The sequence below is a fragment of the Chiloscyllium plagiosum genome, chromosome 7 (genome assembly GCF_004010195.1).
Source record: "Chiloscyllium plagiosum isolate BGI_BamShark_2017 chromosome 7, ASM401019v2, whole genome shotgun sequence".
Classification (NCBI taxonomy): Eukaryota; Metazoa; Chordata; class Chondrichthyes; order Orectolobiformes; family Hemiscylliidae; genus Chiloscyllium; species Chiloscyllium plagiosum.
In genome coordinates, this window is record NC_057716.1 from 74358041 (window position 1) to 74377282 (window position 19242).

A 19242-nucleotide genomic window follows, 5' to 3' on the forward strand; every position below is an offset into this window, starting at 1 on the left:
TTACTGAAGTCCATATAGATCACATCTACTGCTCTACTCTCATCAATCTTCTTTGTTACTTCTTCAAAAAACTCAATCAAGTTTGTGAGACATGATTTCCCACGCACAAAGCCATGTTGACTATCCCGAATCAGTCCTTGCCTTTCCAAATACATGTATCCATGTGAGCATTGAAAATAATAGTTCTGCACTAAGAATTATTAGCATAGATGAGAGTACACAATTGGAGGTAACCTTGTAAACATTCACTCCCTCCACAAAGTGCACTAACAGTAAGTGCACTGTTACAACCAATTTAACCAACCCGATATAGTACCTATTACTAATTAACTGTTCCAATACAGTAACATCCCATAAACACACCCCTTGGCAAAAAGGTGAATTCAAACACAGATTCTTACAGGCAGAAGGGTACAGCATCCAGAGAGAGATCGCAGAGGAAAGTCAAAGGAGTTCTTTCCTGCAACTTCCTTGCACTCAACAACTTACCAACGCTGCTTCAACAATACCTTCCAAACTGGTGTCTTCTACCACCTTACTTTATAACTTCAGAGCATGACCATTTACAAATCTTCTTCCAAACCAGGCACCATCCTGAATTGGAACGATATTGTCAATCCTTCACTGTCAGTTGTCGGTTAGGTCATTTGGTTTTACAGCTGGTATGGTTTGCACAGTGACACCAGCATAGTGACCTTCAATCAGACTTCCACAAATTGTCTCTGTCTAATGAGAGCAGCCGTATAATCTGGTAAGATTATGATGACTTTTCATGGGTCAAAATCCTGCGCTCCCTCACAGCACTATAAATGTAAAAGAAAAAAAAAAGTGGCTTTGTAATTGAGTGGTAAGTGACAGTAACTAGGTATAATGGAGGGGATCTCTGCTGGTTAAGTTGTGAGGCCAGGTTGTATAAATTCTTTATATTCTATTGAGGATTGACCTGGTCATGGTCTTTAACATTATAATATGGATGCAATAGAGTTGATACAGAAAAACTATTTTCTCTGGTGGGAGAATCCAGAGCAAGAAATACCATCATAAAGTTAGGGCAAGGTCACTTGGAAGTGAATTCAAAAAACATTTTTCAAACTAAAGTTTAGGGAAATCTGGAGCAGTTTTCCCAACAGCCGACTGTGAATGCGAGATTAATCAAGACTTTCAAGACTGAAATTGCAAGATTTTTGTCAGGTTGAATTAATAATGATTTGGAACAATAGCAGAACTCTGGCGCCATGTCAGGTCATTCATGATCTGATAGAATGCTGGAACAGGCTCAAGGCCAGAATTGGCATATCCTGTTCCTCTGTTTTTAACAGTCGAATTATAGAAAACACACCAAGTTGTGAGAATGTTCTGCATATATGCAGATTTTGGGCATCTTTGTTTCTCTAAACCATATCAAGCTTCAAAGAATTATTGCTAGGTAGGTTACATTTACCCATAACATTTATCCTATCAAATTTGAACAAAATTATTTTCCCTAGTTGTATTAAAGCAGCACTGATTCTGGGTAACCTAGTCCAATTGCTTAGCATTTACAATTATGAAACTGTAAGTTGTTAACACTTTATTATATATGTGCTTGAACCAGTGGCTAATCATATAGACCAGTGCTGCTGAGCTTATTACTGCAATGTTCTTTTAGTTCTGACATCTTCCTGAACTTTTCCTACTTTGTATTAGTACATCAGAAGCAGTACACTTTCTGCCAATTCCTTTTTGGCCTTCTGTGCTGGACACCTTAGGGAGGGGGGCATCATGCTGTGCTTCCGGAAGGACATCCAACTCTTTGGAGAATTGCAAACTTGGCTTTCCTAATTCTGATGTGCTCCACCAGCCAATGATTTTGCAAAGACAAGATTTACCTTGGCTACCCCTTTTAAATTTAATCTATAAATATCTCCTAATTTCAGTTGCCAAATGATTATGTGGCATTTAGTTTCTTTTATTTAACTGTCTGAGTGGGTGTTGAAGGAACCACCTTATTATAAGCCACTTCTGTGATTCTTTAAATATATTCCAGCCGATGTGTCAGGTTGAAATACAGCACTTCACATAATAATAAAAATCAATGTTAACCCATAAATAAGACGTTGCCAACCAGTTTAGATCAGTTAGAGGGCTGGATTTCCTCACAAACTGAATAGGCATTTATTTTAAACAGGTTAAATTCTTTGTTAAATTAGCAGATAGAAATGGCATAGAAATATCTTTAAGAATTTGCTAATATTTCTAATTGTAGTTCATAACTTTGTGTTCTCAGGTTTAACAACAGTAAATATTTATACTGCACAGTGTATTGATTAACTTGTGTCAAGAAATCAAAAACATTCCTGTGTGATCCTTAACTAGAACTCCACTCTAAAGTTTTAACTATGATATGTACTCACTCATACTCCTCCCAAAACTGATAAAATGCAAGAGTTATTTGTTTAACATTGTTGAATCAGTGAGCAGGTTTGGGTAATTAAATGTTTTGAAGTGAATACCTGTCAGAGTTCACTTTTGCTTTTAATGGAAGTGGGATTAGGGAACGACAAACTGCTTGCAGAATGTGGGCCACTCCTTGGAACATTTAAAGGAGATTTGCATGTCTCCATTTTAACATCATCATTATTCTTAACATTTACACACCAGCTTTCATGAGGATTGTGAAATCCAGTGACTAAAGGAAGATATGACAGAAATTGACTTTCTGCATTTATAGCACTGCTTGTGGGACCAAGAAAAGCAGGATTAGTTTACTATCGCTCAACAGATAGCATAAACTGTATAAATACTTTGTCCGTCCCCACATGACTGTCTGACCATCCATCATCCACAAATCCTTTAAAAGCAGATCCACTTTTAAATTCATAACAATCTCTATGAAACCCACAGGGCTGAATTTTATGCCAGGATATGTTGCTCAGTTCCCTATTATTAATTCAGTCTCGAGCAGACCAATTTAAAAAAAGAAGACTGGTCTGCAGCAATAACTTGCTTTAATGAACAGAAAGTGGGACTTCTGTCCCTCAGTGAGAGGAATCCCCTACCCAAAAGGTCCCGACAATCTGATTGGCCAGCATTTTTAGTAGTCTCAACAGCATTAATAGAGAGGACACGGCCACCAGACAGTAGCAGGCCAAGGCTTTTGAACAGGAAGGAGTTAGAGAGCATGAGAGGGAGGGGTATAAGGGACATGGAGTTGGTTGGATTATGGAGCCCATGTGTTTGGGCACCAACGGCAGAGGTACACCTTGGAGGTGATGCCACCCACTGCTCTCAAGCCATCCCCAAATATTGTATCCAGCCTTTTATCCCACCATTTCAAAGAAAAAGTTCACCCAGTCTGCGCGGTCAGCTTAATGGCTTGCTAACAAAGTTCAATTACCAATTAACGATTCAAAATTTCAGAGCAGGCTGCTGATTTCAGCAAAAACTCCAGTTCATACTTCCTGGCTTTCCAACTGTTAAATTACCTTGCCCTATTCTATTTTCATCTACATATTGTTATTGGACTCAATGAATCCCTGAGCCCTGCGATAGTTCATCTCTCTTTAGGATTGCCATGAGGTTCAGAATAGGGACAAATGTGATAATCAGGCATGCTTGATTTATGAATGTAGAATATGCTTCCAATTAATTTTCATATGCATCTAAAGAGTAAAGTGTTTCTGTTCACAAGTTAATGTTCTATTAAGAGAATGAAGTACATATATACAGTCATATTGATGTTCACACATTTATGTTCATATTTAAAATATCCACAATATTTCAAAAATATGTTTTGGTTAGCAGAATTAATGTAGCTCCAATTTCTGTGAAATGTCTCAAGTAAAGCATTTAAAATAAAAATGTTTCTTGAGGGAGCTATTCTGCACATCCGTCAAGACAATAAATCGTATATTTCAGCATTCAGAGTCTCCTGTAATAATTGCTAAATGCATTGCTACATATTTGTTACCCTTCGGCCTGGGAATTTCTTTGGAGCTGCTCCCATTCCTTTGCCATAAGTTTGCAAGAACAGCAGAGGTCCTCAAAGCTAAACTTGCAGTAGGGAAGGCTTGAAAACAGCTAAAGTCTAGTCACCAAGTATTCCATCCTACGGATAGCAGTAGCCTACAGGTTTTGCAACAATAAAGTGAAAAAAAATCTTGCCATTAGTTTTAACTGAACACAGTCCCAAAAGACTGATAGATTGAATTACAAAGACCTACAGATTATCTGGTTAATATTTGATGTGTTCTCATGGCGCTGCTGCTGTTTAAATGCAGCGATACTCCTTTCCAGACCGATCTCTTCACTTACACATTTGTCTCCTTAAAAGACAGGCTGAAGATTCCCCTTCAAATTCAATACGACTTCAAGGTCCAGGAAGCAATCCAAGACCACCACCCCAGCCCTTTTCAACGCAAAGGCTGGAATGTCTTTTCCTACTTTATGCACCAGGTTAAGAAGATATACAAATCTTTTTAAAACTTAGGGATCCTTTTCCAGTGACCAAATTCTCCATTACAATGTCCTTGTAAGGGCTGGTTGGAGGCTCAAAGCTTAATAAGTCTTCCAGAAACTCCCAGTCCAGATCAGATTCTAACTTATTATCCAACTCATTTGCCACACTGAGTGACAGCAGGAATGTGGCAGATGTGCTAAAGATTTTCAAACTCATTTATCTTTATATAACAGTAAATGATAGAATACAGAATAGTAGTGTAAAACTGAAATTCATCTTAACATTGCTGTTTTTCTACTTACAGGAGTTATGTATCGGAAGTCTTGCGCTGCTTCTACATCTTGCCTCATTACGTCTGCAGGCTATCAATCATTTTGTTCTCCAGGAAAGGTGGGATCTGTGTGCATCAGCTGTTGCAACACTCCACTCTGTAATGGACCCCGTCCCAGAAGAAGAGGAAGCTCAGCGATGTCTTCAAGAGCAAGCCTAAAACTTTTAGCTGCAGTTGGAATACTCACATCAGCAATTCTTCCAACATAAACATATAAAATGAAGGAAACTCAAGTGTCATTATTGATGTAGGAGTTTTGACATTTCCTACCTTGCTTTGCTGTCCACATTTCACATGCTGTGTAACAGCTTACATTACTAATAACTGAGAATCACCATCTAAAAGCATTAAAAGACCATATTCTTGACACAGAGACAATTGCCAATTCTGTGGTTGCTTTATTGAAATTTTACATGGTATTATAAAAATGACTTTTGGAAAAATCACTGACAGCACTTTGAAAAATTTCTGTGTGGTTTTTGCTTGATATATTTACATTTTATAAGAGCTTCATATCTCAGTTTCATTGACTCCATTTGGCCGCTGCGTTAGGTGTAGCTCAGATATGATTTCTGTGGAGGGAAGCTTAGGGTTAATGTTCAACAAGCTGGGCCCTGAAACTGAGTTGGCAGAGTTAAATCCATCTGGCTTTGTTGTTCGGGTCTGGCAGTTTTGATGTGACAATGGCTCAAGTTCAGCACCTGTGTTCGAAAGATCCTTATTGCTTTTCTGCCGTGAAGAGTTGTATTTGAGTGTGACATGGAGTAATGACCTTCTGGAGTGAGTGGTGCTGCCCTTAGTGGCATGGGTTCTCTTTAGTGTCTGCATGTTTACATGCTCTATAGGCTTACAGCGTAGTACCTGCATGAAAACTGCCCTGAACTGCTTAGAGGACAGATTATACAACAATGGATTTAATACTGAGCTGAGATAAAATAAAGTATCTGAAACAGGCAACAGGGTTATAAAAGCTCTGAAATATACCGTTGTCCACTGTGACTTTTCTTTGGATGCTGCCATGATACGACGTATTTGCAACGGAGTCCAACACACAGCTAGGGCAACCACAATGAGCACTGTAGAAAGAAAACAAAATGTTTCTGCAAAAGTCTTACAGTATCACCTCTGTTCATAAAGCATACATACAAACAAGCCATTGAAGTGGTGACCTAAGGTTAGAAACTATCAGAAGCCAGTTCCATTTGTCATGCATCAGCTCTGAAATGGTGCAGAGAAGAATGCATGGGAAGTATTTGCAGTGCAGATACATGCTGAATATATATTTTAGTCCTGCTTCCGTGTACTGTGTACTTAATAACTAAAGTGACTTCTTAACATGATGATGTGAATAAATATCAGCAAGAACCAACTCTGATCTGAACTGTCATGTGAAACACAGTCTTCATATTATTGATGTGCTTTATTGAGCTCCAAGATAATAAGTTGAGTGATATTATCAGTTTGCCATCATAATAACAAATGAAGCCAGTCAATGAACAGTATCAATAATCAGTTTAGCATGTACTGTAAGCTTATTTTTTTCCTTACACAATGTGTTTATTAGCTGCATAAACATTTTGGTTTATGACACATTGACTCAATTTTCAGTGCATGTCAATGGAATGAGCAATCAGAATACCCACCTAATGCTATCTATGAGAGGTACAAACCATTTAGTAGTCAGGATTTGCTTGCAATGAATCGGCAAGCTGCCTGTACACGGACATTATGCTTTTCCATGTGTACGTTCAGAAAGAAACAGAGACATTTTATCATGGCTGGTTCCTATTTCAAAATTAAAGTTATTTTTGCTTTAAGTGGTAGAAATGAAAGGTTGTGGTTAGGGATAATAAGCTAGTTGGTGAGCAAGGTTGTATTAACTCCACTACACACACACACACATAGATAAATATATTATATATATATATATATATATTAGATGTTGTACACCTTTATGGTTTTATATATATATATATATGTAATATATAGTCTTCACTTTGAGTCCCTGCAGTTACCAGAGAGAGGAGACATCCATTCTTGAAATTGATTTAAATTAAAATCCAGATATCAGAGGTCAAAGACAAGTGTGTAATTACACAGCACCATCTAAATTCCCCTGAGTGATTGCAGTTAAAAAACAACAACAAATTTTAAGTAAAATATATCATGTTGAATTTTGTAATGGAATTTTCACTTTGATTCACAAAGCTGACTAAAACCTGATCCTAAGTTATTACCTTTACGATATAATTAGTTGTATACTTTAGTAAAATAGTTCCTGTTTGTTTAATAGCCAGTACTGTACTATTACCATCATTCTTCAGGAATGATAGAATTACCTGTGGTGCTGATGAACAATATCTGCCCGAGGCAGTTATTTTACTGTGCAACATCTTCTAAAGCTTATTTCAGCACTTGTATTGGATTTTCTAACATCTCCATCGCAGCTTAACAGCTGCCATATTTTATACATTACGACATGAGAAGAAGATATTTAGAACTGTGAAATTTATCCAATTACAGAGATACAAAAGAACTAAAAAAACAAAAAAAGAAAGAATGCCACTGTAGCAGTAATAGATCTGGGCTGTCACTTCATAATGATACGTTCCTGCTTCTAATTCACTGCAATGAATAGGAAATCCAGTTTACTGACAGCCCAGTGAATCATTCACATTTATTAATTACAAACAATAACTTGCCAGAAAAGGTCTCTTTATCATTTTGCCTATTATTAAAACAGAATAGTGTATTAGTTAACAAAATATTTTACCACAAACCTATTTTACCATTCTTTCAAAATGAAATTCATTATTCCTATTTATCAATTGGTTTAATTTGTTACAATACTGTTCAAAAGATTTTGTCAAAAGTAGGAATATTGTGGAATTACCACTCCAAATTGTTGCTAGGACACTGCTATATATGAGAAAATTCTCAAAGCCTTTAAAACTTTTTATATTGTTAAATTTGATCGGCTTTGGTATACAAGCATGAAAAGTGTATGAACTAAGATAATTACTGATTTGATTGCATTGGTGTTATGCTCCTTTTTTTCCATATACGGGTGATATAAAATTTGGTTACTAAAAGAAGAAAACCCAGAATCACCTTAGGAGCAAGAAAACATTTTGACCATTGACATTTCTGATAATTTCATCGAATGAATACGTTGCTTTTTTAAAAAATAAAATCCTAGTCAAAATAAGTGCAAAAGTAGTATTTACAAAAACCTGTGTAATAAAACTTATTTTTCATATTAACTGATGAATTTTACAAATTCCATGCATAATTATATTTGAAAATTGAAATACAATAGAGTGAGGGAAGAAAGAAAAAGTAATGACTTAAAGCATTTTAAAGTGTACTTAAGTGGTATGGACGGATAATAAAGCACTAAGTGCTTTCTCCACATTTATGTGATTGCACAATTCAGTATAAATGGAAACCAATATAAGCAATCTGGCTTATTGAGTTTCATCCCAAATGCTGGTAAAGGCTGCTGCACAATGCTCATAACTTACTTTCTGTCCCTGAGAAAGTCAAATTAGAGACTGCTACTTCTGCCTGTCTTGATCTGCCTCCTGTTGAGTGAACAATGGCATAGAAGCTTGGTACAAGTTTTCTTCAGTGACATTCCCTGCTGATAGCATTTGGAGGTGGCAGTATGAGATTGTAAAAGGCTGGAACTTCAAATTATGGTAAAAGCAATCACTGAGCACCAATTTGGCTCAGTTGGTAATAGTGTGTCACCTCATTTCAGCAGCTAACACTTTTGCCTTCTGAGTCAGGCTGTGGATTCAAGCCCCACTGTAAACCTGAGCACAAAGGCAGAAACGTCACTGCTGAACTGTTGGGAATGCTTTTCTTTGGATAAGTCATTAAATCAAATTCCTGTCTCCCTGCTCAGGGAAACAAAAGGTCTAGCAGAATAATTTGTGAAAAATGGAGTAACATATGCTTGCACTCTTTCAGCTAATATCACTAAAAGCAGGTTACCTATCTGGGTATTTACTGATCATGAGGTCCAGCTGTATGTGTCTGCACAGTAATTTCATCAATTCATTTAAAAACCATTTGGAACAAACTGAGGACATGATAAGGTGCTATCAAAATGGTCACTATTTTGTTCTGTCTTCATCTGATAGGACATCTCAGTTTTTAATCTAAGTCTCCATCGTAAATTGTACTAAAATATTACATTAAAAATATAAAAGAAGAAAAATGGATAATTATTTATTGTATAAATATATATTAATACAGTGAACCCTGATTTTCAAAGATTTTTGTTTTTTTCTCAAATTGCCTCTTCAAAGTAGCAGCAAGCAAATTTCTTTTAATAAAAAACTAAAATAATTAAATTTGAATTTTCTAATTGATTGTATTGTTGACACTAAATAATTAGAAGTTTAAATCATTTTCAGAGGTTTCCCTCTCCAAAGATGTTGCCTGGACTTACTGAATTTTCCCAGAATTATCTGCTTTTCAGATCTACGGAATCCACAGTAGCTGCTTTCACAGCCTACTGTCATTATATGACATGCAATTAACTTACTTCCTCAGCCTACTACAGGTGTGATTCTTAAAGAAAGGTTATAAATTCAGTTTTCATGTGTAAGATAGAACTTCAGAAAGAAATTGCAGTTATATAACTCATTATAAAAATTGCTCAGAAATGTCACAAATTCTGCAATGATAGTGAATTATTTTGGCATGTTGTTATTTTATTTGGATGAATGCAGCAGTCATTTTGTGTACAAGGCCCAACAGCATTGAGATGTTTGACCAGTCAGTTTTGGTTGAAGGAGAAACAAAGACTACAGAGATTCAGTGATTAGCACTGCTGCCTCACAGCAGTAGGGACCCAGGTTTGATTTCAGCCTTGGGAAACTGTCTATGTGGAGATTGCACATTCTCCCTGAGTCTCTGTGGATTTCCTTTGGGTGCTCCAGTTTCCAACCACAGACCAAAGGTATGCTGGTTAGGTGGATAGTCATGCTAAGTTACACATAGTGTCCAGGAATGTGCAGGCTACATGGATTAGCCATGGAAAATGCAGGGCTACAGAGATAGGGTAAGGTGTGAGTCTGGGTGGGATGCTCTTTGGAGAGTCAGTGTGGATTCAATGGGCTGAATGTCTGCTTCTGCACTGTAGGAATTCTGTGAACAAGATTTAGCATGTACCCGAGCCAACAAATCTGAAAGGGCACTGTCCCTTTTGAAGCTCTCTCCTCAAAATGGCATCCAAGCATTAATGTACATGTTCAAGTTATAGCACAGACCATTATTTTCCGACCAGAAGTAGACCTGTAGTTCCTAAAATCCAAATTTGTTTCTTCTAAACTCCAGACATGAAGAAATGTGCGAGGGCTAATAATTACTTCATGTACAGTAACTCCACATAAAAAATTTAACTGGTCTTTCATAATCAGTTCTCATCAACATAGCAAATATTACAAAAACAAAGGTCACACAGCAAAGCAACTGTTATGACATGGGGTAAACCCTCCTGCTAAATTTAAAACCAGCAACACAGAATGGATTTATTCCATGCAGTAATCTGTAATTAACAACTTTATTTCTTAAAGTATAACAGAGAATAATTAATTAACCACTATTTACAATTTCTTCCTTTAACCTATCTTTTACCTTCCCTTCTATAATACTAGTCTGATAAAACTCCCAATTAAGATTTACAAAACAATACTTCTTATCTCAAAACCAGGCAGCTTTCATACTTCTATTTGGATCTTCCTGTGTCTTCTTTTCATCTTAGGAATTTCTGCATCACAGGTTACTGATCAAAAACGTACTTTTAAGTGAGCTATTTTTCAAGCAGTTTGTTTACATTCTGGGCTTGGCAGTTTTCCTCTCAACTGTTCAATTTTCCCCAATCTTATACCCCATCAGATTGTGTCATTGGTTTTTAAGATTGCCAATATACTAAATTCAAACTGGATTGGAGTTTAATATTTTGGAGGGTATAATTTAAACTGATTGGCCAAATTTGAATTTGTTTTTGTCTCCAGGCAATGAGCTAATCAAATTGTTCATTCAAGTGGTATATTGTTGCCTTATTGAGAACATTTGGTGCTCTGTCTGGTAGTTCTGCTGCTTTTAACTCTCTTAAAGTACATCCACATCTTCATAACACAACTAATAACATAACTAACAGAAAGTGCTGGAGAAACTCAGTAGATCTGTTTGCATCTGTAGAGAGGAAAACAGAGTTAACATTTCAAATCCAATGGCCTCTGCTCGGTTATAAATAGAAACCTGAAGACAACAACCAAATATTAAGAATAAGGACAGACTTGCACTTATATTGCACCTTTCAGATCTGTAGAACAAAATGCTCAATTAGTTTTATTCTTTGAAGTCAATCACCACAGAACAATCTACTGACAGGAAGGTCCTACAGGCAGCAATGAGAAGAATAACCAGTTAAGTTGTTTTGGTGTCATTGAATTAAAGTTCAATATTGACCATTCTTTAAAAAGGCATACATTTTTTTATATCAGATAAGAAGTGATGAGGCAGGATTTGAGGATTCCTTAGTGATCACTCATCACATACAAAAGTAGACAAAATTCAGGCATAACATGTTCCATCTTAAGTTTTACCCAGATTTCCTGAATTTAAATCCTGCTCAGTTGCACTGTGGATAGACCAGAACAGAAGGTTTTCAGTTGAATATTGCTGATAAGAGAGTGTGTTGTCAAAGTATTTTTGTCTTGCACTCATCAGAATAACCACAATAATGCTAAGTTTCAAAGCATCATAACAGGAGCGAAAGGTGCTCGTTGGTGGGCAAATCAACTCTAATTGGCTGAGGCATTACCATGAAAAAAACAAAGAGGCATTTCAGGATCCCCACACACTTCTGGATCATTTAAATAAGCTTACAATGTTTAACCATGTTCCTTATGATTTCAGAGATTTTGTCATTGTGTATGAATGTCTGATGCTCTTAACAAACATAAATGAACCACATTACAAACTTGACTGATTATCTAAATTGGTTGTTAACTAGATTGGCTCTGCAATCTCTCAAAGACATTCACATCTTTTCTAAAGTGCGGTGACCAGATCTGGATGCAATACTCTAGTTGGTATATAAAATTCATTATTATTTCAGGACTTTTGTATTTTGTGCCTCTATTTATGGAACTCAAAATCCCACATGATTGCTAACCATATTCTCAATATCCCCTTCTACCATCAAAGTTCAAATAAAACCTGTCATCAAGTTTCTGTTTATTGTGATATTTTTAAAATTACTTTATAACTTCAGAACAGATTTGGACAACAAAATTGAAAAATATAACGCATTGATAAATCTTCAATACCTTAAGGCAAGACGTTATAATGTCATATACAGTCCTATTAGCAATTGCTCAAACTCTGCAAACATGCATGTTCTGACAAGCAAAGGTGTAGAAATGTGTATATCCTTTTAAAATTTTGTTCACAGTTGTGCTCAATATTACATAGTATCTAAAATATGTTCCAATCCGCATAATGAATAAAGTTTCTGAAATAATCAAGTTGAAAAGACTCAAATGTTTGTTGGACAGGGGTATAAGAATAATGTTATTGAACTTTGGGTGGAAGCTTATAGGAATTTGAATGATGTGAGCTTTAAAGTGCGGTAAGGACTATCTTGACATTGAGATCATCTCACCTCATCTTTTACACTTTTTCATAAGTGGCATGGTGAGATTCTTGCCAGGCAGTGGCGAGATGATGATTGACAATGAGTAACGCTTGTTAGGATTCTTTCTGATGGCTCAACTTGTCTTATTAATATTCCAGGTGCAATCTTATCAAATTCACCCAACAAACTGGATGACAGAAAAACCCAACAAAGAAACTACGGCGGATGCTTGACAGTTTCAGATCCCCAATTGCTCTAAACGACCTCCATATTTGACACCAGGAATCAACACCTCAGCATATATTTCATGGGCACTAACCACAATCACTCCATATCCATGAACTTGGGCATCTGATGTGCGCCAGCCTCAAAGAACCCTCATGACACATCTCTGTTCCACTTACCAGTCCTGCATTTCACTGGCACACCTCGGGCTGTACTGGCAACTCTCATTATTTTGCTGTTGCAAGGATACTTTGCTCTGAGGGATGTGTACCCAGCATCTGGATTGGAACAGGTTCCTATCTGGGCTCTTTGTTAGCTGTAATATTGCTCTCTCGCTTTGAGCCTACCTGGATTCTCACAGCTTTCCTACCTTGCAAAGCCTTGCCTTTTTTGCACTTTGGGCCCACAGTCAGAGGTATCAGGCTTATGTTACTACTGTCTTGCTGAGCCATTTAGCACAGACACAAAGCCAGAAAGCTTGTCCTGATTGTCTACAAACCTGAATCAAGTCAAAGGAATAGAGTTCGCTCAGGGGTTCCCAGCACAGTAAATCAAGGAAAATCTCTGATACAAGTCCATCCCTTGCTCAGAAAAGTCAGAGTCAGGATGCTCTCCTCATAAGAGATGAGTTGCTGAATGATGGTCAGCACACTACCCGTCTTGACTTTTCTGCAAGATTATGGACAGTTTGAATGAGAGAGAGGCTGACATTACAGAAGATAAAAGTGGGTCACCCACCTATTAGTATTAGTGTAGATAGGGAGGAGTCCTGGGGGAATGAATAGAGGGCCATGCAGGGTTAGAGATGTCATGGGTTGTGGTGAGTGAGGCTGGGTGGGGAAGGTATCGACAGTAATGAAAGTGGTAGAGCATAGTGCCCAGCTGGGAGCTCGGTACTGTAGATGAGATGGAGTGAGTGTGAGGTGTCGCAAAGAAGGTGGCGGGACTTAGCCTGACAAAGTGGAGAAGATCATTGATCTTCTTTCTTAAGTGCTAGATATTCCTCCAGATGGCTGAGACTGTTCTAACTTGGGAGGCAATCTTGGACTGGGCTGGCATAGACTGGTGTCTTGGCTTTCACTACTGGTCCTGGGGGAAGAGGAAGTCCCATATTGGCACCAGCCCATCCAGCTGGTCATGAAAGCAGGTCCCCCTTTCTTCCCATACTGAGGGCAAATGTCAGGAACCTTGCGAGGCAGCTCTGACCGACAGTGCTTTCCTGGTTGTACCACCGCGTTTTGCAGATGCCATTTGTGCCAGGAATACCAGTCATTTCTAAGATGTCCAGTGAGTCAAGAGTTGCTCTGGGAATGGCACATAATAAGATGAGGTTGGGAACAGCAATTAATGTGACAAGTTTGAGAAGATTCTGCAAGAGGACTCACTTGGTTTTGTTGTGAGAATTCCAATAACAAACACACCGTGGCTTGCATTTAGCCAAAAAAGGCAAATTATTTCACCCAGGGCCTGAGACTACTCTGGAGATATGAATTTGAGTAATATATTGACAGATAGGGTAATGTTAATTTAATAAACTGATAAACCTGAAACAAAATGCAAGGAAATGCTGACTTGGAACTACTGGGTGGTATTAAAAGTCTATCATTTTTTGCCCTTGGCCATCAGGGGAGGAAATCTACTATCTTTAACTAGCGTAGATCACAAGGGACTTCAGATCAACATTATGGTGTGGCTAAACTGACCTTTAAAATGACTGAGCAAGTCACACACTGTTTTAAAACCAATACTTAATAGTAGATGTGTACCTATGAGCAAATGAAAATCATATTGAAACAAGTTGAGTGCCAAAACAAAATAACAATGCTTCATGTACATGAACGAAGTTATAACTGGTCTTCTCTCACTTTATGGCTTTATATTAGACCATTCCCACTATGACTTCCTCGTTAGGTCCACGCCTCTCAACCAACCCATCCTCCACTCCCTGTACCTTCTCTTGAAGCCACAAAAGATGTAGAAACTGCACCCACATTTCCTCACACATCTCTGTCCAAGGCCCCAAAGGATCTTTTTCACATCGGCAGAAAGTTTCTTGCACATCCAAACACCTCATCTATTGTGTCCATTGCTCTCAATGTGATCTGTTCTACAATAGGGAGAAAGGATGCCAACTCGCGGAATGCTTCAGGGAACATCTCTGGGACATACCCACCAAACAACCCCACCACCCTGTAGCTGAACACTCTATCTCCCCCTCCCACTCTACCAAGGACATGCAAGTCCTGGGCTTCCTCCACAACCAAACCCAATCCACCCAGCAACTGGAAGAAGAACACTTCATCTTCCGCCTCAAGACCCTTCAACCGCACTGCAACAAAAACAATTTCACTAGTTTACAAATCTCCCCTCCCACTCTACCTCATCCCAGATTGAACCCTTCAACTCAGCACCACCCTCTTGAACTGTCCTATCTATTCATCTTCCTTACCACCTATTCATTCCACCATCCATAAAGACCTATCACTATCACCCACCCCAGCTACATCTACCTATCACCTTCCCAGCTACCTTCCCCTCCCACCCCCACCCTTCTATTTATCTCCCAGCCCCCTTTTCCCATTCCTGATGAAGGGCTTATGCTTGATGTATTGATTCTCCTGCTCCTCAGATGCTGCCTGATCTGCTATGCTTTTCCAGTGCCACATTTTTCGACGTCCATGAGTCTTTTCTAAGTTTGATTGTTTGCAGTTCTATATTTAAGGAGGACAGCTGAGAGTCATTGAAGATGTATATATTATGTATATATTACAATATCTATTTACTGACTCAGTGTCAGGACTTGGCTATACAGTTGAATATAATGAATGGAAGGGATAGATTTAATGAGTAAAGTGACACTTCCTAATTCAACACTTTTACTTTTTTTAACATTCTGTGTGGGAACATACACAGATGCATATGTTCTGAGAAAATATTTGAAACTCAGATTTCTTCCAAACTGCTGTGTACCTCAGCTTAAAATTAACCGTCTGTTTTCCAGATATTGCTAGCTGCAATCCAAAATGTTAACCACAGATTAAAATTTCAACATTTTTTTATTCACTTGTGGAATGAAGGTGTCACTGGCTGGCCAGCAATTTTACTGTCCATCCCTAGCTGCCTTACAGACACCTTGATTGTACTTAAATCTGCATCACATAGTGATCTAATTGCATGATACAAGAGCAGGTCAGAGGCTGGGAACACTGTGGCGTGTAACTCGTCTCCTCGCTCCCCAAAGACTGGTCTACAATCTACAAGACACAAGTCAGGACTGTGATAAAATACTCCCCACTTGCTTGGATGCATTTCCAATAGTTCTCAAGAGGCTTGACAATAGCCAAGACAAAGCTTGACTGGCGCAATGTCCACAAAGGGTGGGTCAATGGTTAGCACTGTTGTCTCATAGCGCCAGGGTCTTGGGTTCAATTCCAACTTCGGGCAAATGCCTGTATATAGTTTGCACATTCTCTCCATGTCTGCGTGGGTTTCCACCAAGTGTTCCAGTTTCTTCCTGCAGTCCAAAGACGTGCAAGTTAAGTGGATTGGCCAAGCTAATGTTCAGGCATGTGTAGGTTAGGTGGATTAAGCATGGGAAATGCAGTGCAGGGATAGGGTAGGGGGATGGGTCTGGATAGGATGCTCTTTGAAGGTTGGTGTGAACTAGTTGGGCCCAATGGCATGTTTCCATGCTGTGGGAATTCCATATTTAAAAAAAAAATCCACTCGCTCTATCACCAATGCTCAGCAGCAGTGTGTACTATCTACAAGATGCACTGCAGAAATTCACCAAGGATCCTAAGCATCTTCCAGACCCATGACCACTTCTATTTAGAAGGAAAAGGGCTGTAGATACATGGGAACACCACCATCTGCAAGTTCTCGTCCAAGCCACTCACCATCATGACTTGGAAATTTATTGTCTTACTGTTGCGGTTGCTGGGTCAAAATCTGGAATTCCCTCCTAAAGGACAATGTGAGTCAACCTTATGCCTGTGGATTGGAGCAGTTCCAGCAGGCAGCTTGCCAGTAGCTTCACAAGGACAACTAGGACAGGCAACAAATGCTGGCCAGCCAGCAACACCCATGCTCCACAAATAAATAAAAAATAGTTCACATTTTAACCTGAGGTTAACATTTTGGATTAAAGTTGGAAAACAGGAGGTTAATTTTAAGTTGGGGCACACAGCTTAAAATCAGAATTTTCTCAGAATTTTCTCAGAACGTACACATCTTTGCCTGTTCCCACATAGAATGTTTAAAAATATACAAAAGTATTGAATTAGAAAGTGTCACTTTACCCATTAAATCTATTCCTTTCATTCATCGTGTTCAACTGCTCTGTAAATACTGCTTAAGCCCTGTCAACTCTAATTGAGCCATCTTCATGCTTCCAATATTCAAAACACAGGTCTATTAAATCATTCTTTAAACCTATATATTCTGTCTTTAATTTAATAGACTTTGCTTTTTGTTATGATTAAATAGCAAAACCTACCACATTCGAGGAAATAGCGAAATGGATAAGTTGGATCAGAGGAGTGAGTTCGTCATTTCAAATACATTCTGGGAGAAGCAAAACTGAGAAGCCAGACCGCATGACTAATGATAGGATAGGGTTATAGTGCGTCAAGGTTACATTGATAGTTTTCATAAAAAGCAGTAGTAGTGTCCCTACACAGGACCAGGGGGCCCAAATTCAAGTCTCACCTGATCCAGAGGTGTGCAATAACAACTCTGAACAGGTTGATTAGAAAAATAGGTTAAATAAGAAAAAACATAATGGAAATGTTGTCAGGAAGGGTGCACAGACATCTTAAAGGACTGTTGTTGTGGAAAGGAATTATCAATACTAGAAGGACATTATATAAGCCTATCTATTTGCATTCCCTCTGCTTTTCCAATCTCATCAAATATGCTCACTTGCACTGCTTCTTCTCTCATATTAACATACCCTGGTATTTTTTCTTTAAGGTTTTGTCTATTTACATTACTATCAGGCAGAAACACAATGTGAACTGTTGATGGCCCAATGCTGAGAAATTAAATTTTGCTATTATCAGTGAGCAGCAGCAACTTTTTTGTCCTACTGTTCCAATGACATCTTAAGAATATAAATTAGCTTAAAATTATAATTTGGGCATGTAATATAAATGCAATATGTCATGACCAGTGGTGAAATAAGACAAATAAGCAATGCTTGCAGCTCACCATTACTCATTCATGACACAACACTCACTGAAAGCCTTCCAAATACAAATCACTCCCTACAGGAAGTTAGCATTCTGTTAAATGCTCTAACACTAGTTTGTTAATGATTTAAAATTTCTGAAGGTTCAGCCAGAAGCCTTCAAAGCACAAATATAATATTTGTTAAAAGCTATTGCAGTTTGAGAAGGTTTGTAGCCATAGTAACATTCCTTACAAACTACTTTACCGTGCTTGCTTACAGAGAATGTTGTAATGACAAACAGTATGATGACTGTGTCACCAATATCACCTGCTGCTACAAATGGTCATTATTTTAGAAGAAGAAGGTAGGAATTTATATACTAGCATGTTGCAAAGTTTAAAATCTGATATCTAATAAAAGAGAGGTAGAACACAGAACATAGAAAAGTACAGCACAGAATAGGCCCTTTGACCCACCATGTTGTGCCGAGGATTAATCCTGATGTAAAATAAAATAACAACCTAAACACCCCTCAATTCATTGCTATACATGTGCATGTCCAGCAGTCACTTAAATGGCCCTAATGACTCTGCTTCCACTACACCACTGGCAACGTATTCCATGCATTCACAACTCACTGCATAAAGAACCTTCCTATGACGTCCCCTGTATACCCTTCTCCTAATATCTTAAAACTATGACCCCTCGTGCCAGTCAATCCTGCCCTGGGGAAAGGTCTCTGGCTATTGACTCTACCCATGCCTTTTATCACCTTGTATACCTCAAACAGGTCACCTCTCTTCCTCATTCTCTTTCCAGTGAGAAAAATCCGGGGTTAGTCAACCTCTCCTCATAAGGCAAGCCCTCCAATCCAGGCAGCGTTCTGGTAAACCTTCTTTGCACCCACTCCAAAGCCCCTGTATATTTCCTATAGTAGGGTGACCAGAACTGGACACAATATTCCAAGTGAGGTTTCACCAAGGACTTGTAGAGCTGCAGCAAAACTTTGTGGCTCTTAAACACAACCCCCCTGTTAATGAAAGCCAAAACACCATATGCTTTCTTAACAACTCTATCCACTTGGGTGGCAACTTTGAAGGATCTATGTACTTGAACACCAAGATCCCTCTGTTCCTCCACACTGCCAAGAATCCTGTCTTTAATCCTATATTCAGCATTCAAGTTTGACCTTCCAAAATGCATCACTTCACATTTATCCAGTTGAACTCCATCTGCCATTTCTCAGCCCAACTCTGCATCCTGTCTATGTCATGCTGCAGCCTGCAGTAGCCCTCTATACTATCGACGACAACTCCAACCTTTGTGTCATCTGCAAATTTACTAACCCACCCCTCAATCTCCTCATCCAAGTCATTTATAAAAACTACAAAGAGCAGAGGCCCAAGAACAGAGCCCTG

At 38.4% G+C, this 19242-nt stretch overlaps 2 protein-coding genes across 2 annotated transcripts in view; one reads left to right on the forward strand and one right to left on the reverse strand.

The window, feature by feature from the left end:
- The window catches only part of LOC122551935 (ly6/PLAUR domain-containing protein 1-like), a 52387-nt gene extending 47409 nt beyond the window's left edge, over window positions 1–4978 (forward strand). Inside the window, exon 3 of the mRNA XM_043694507.1 lies at window positions 4743–4978. Within this exon, the coding sequence (XP_043550442.1) occupies window positions 4743–4978 (236 nt within the window). The remainder of the gene's footprint in view (window positions 1–4742) is intronic.
- LOC122551712 (G-protein coupled receptor 39-like) overlaps window positions 4753–19242 on the reverse strand; it is a 98785-nt gene continuing 84295 nt past the window's right edge. Inside the window, exon 3 of the mRNA XM_043694068.1 lies at window positions 4753–5845. Coding sequence (XP_043550003.1) covers window positions 5280–5845 — 566 coding nt within the window. The 3' untranslated portion in view covers window positions 4753–5279. The remainder of the gene's footprint in view (window positions 5846–19242) is intronic.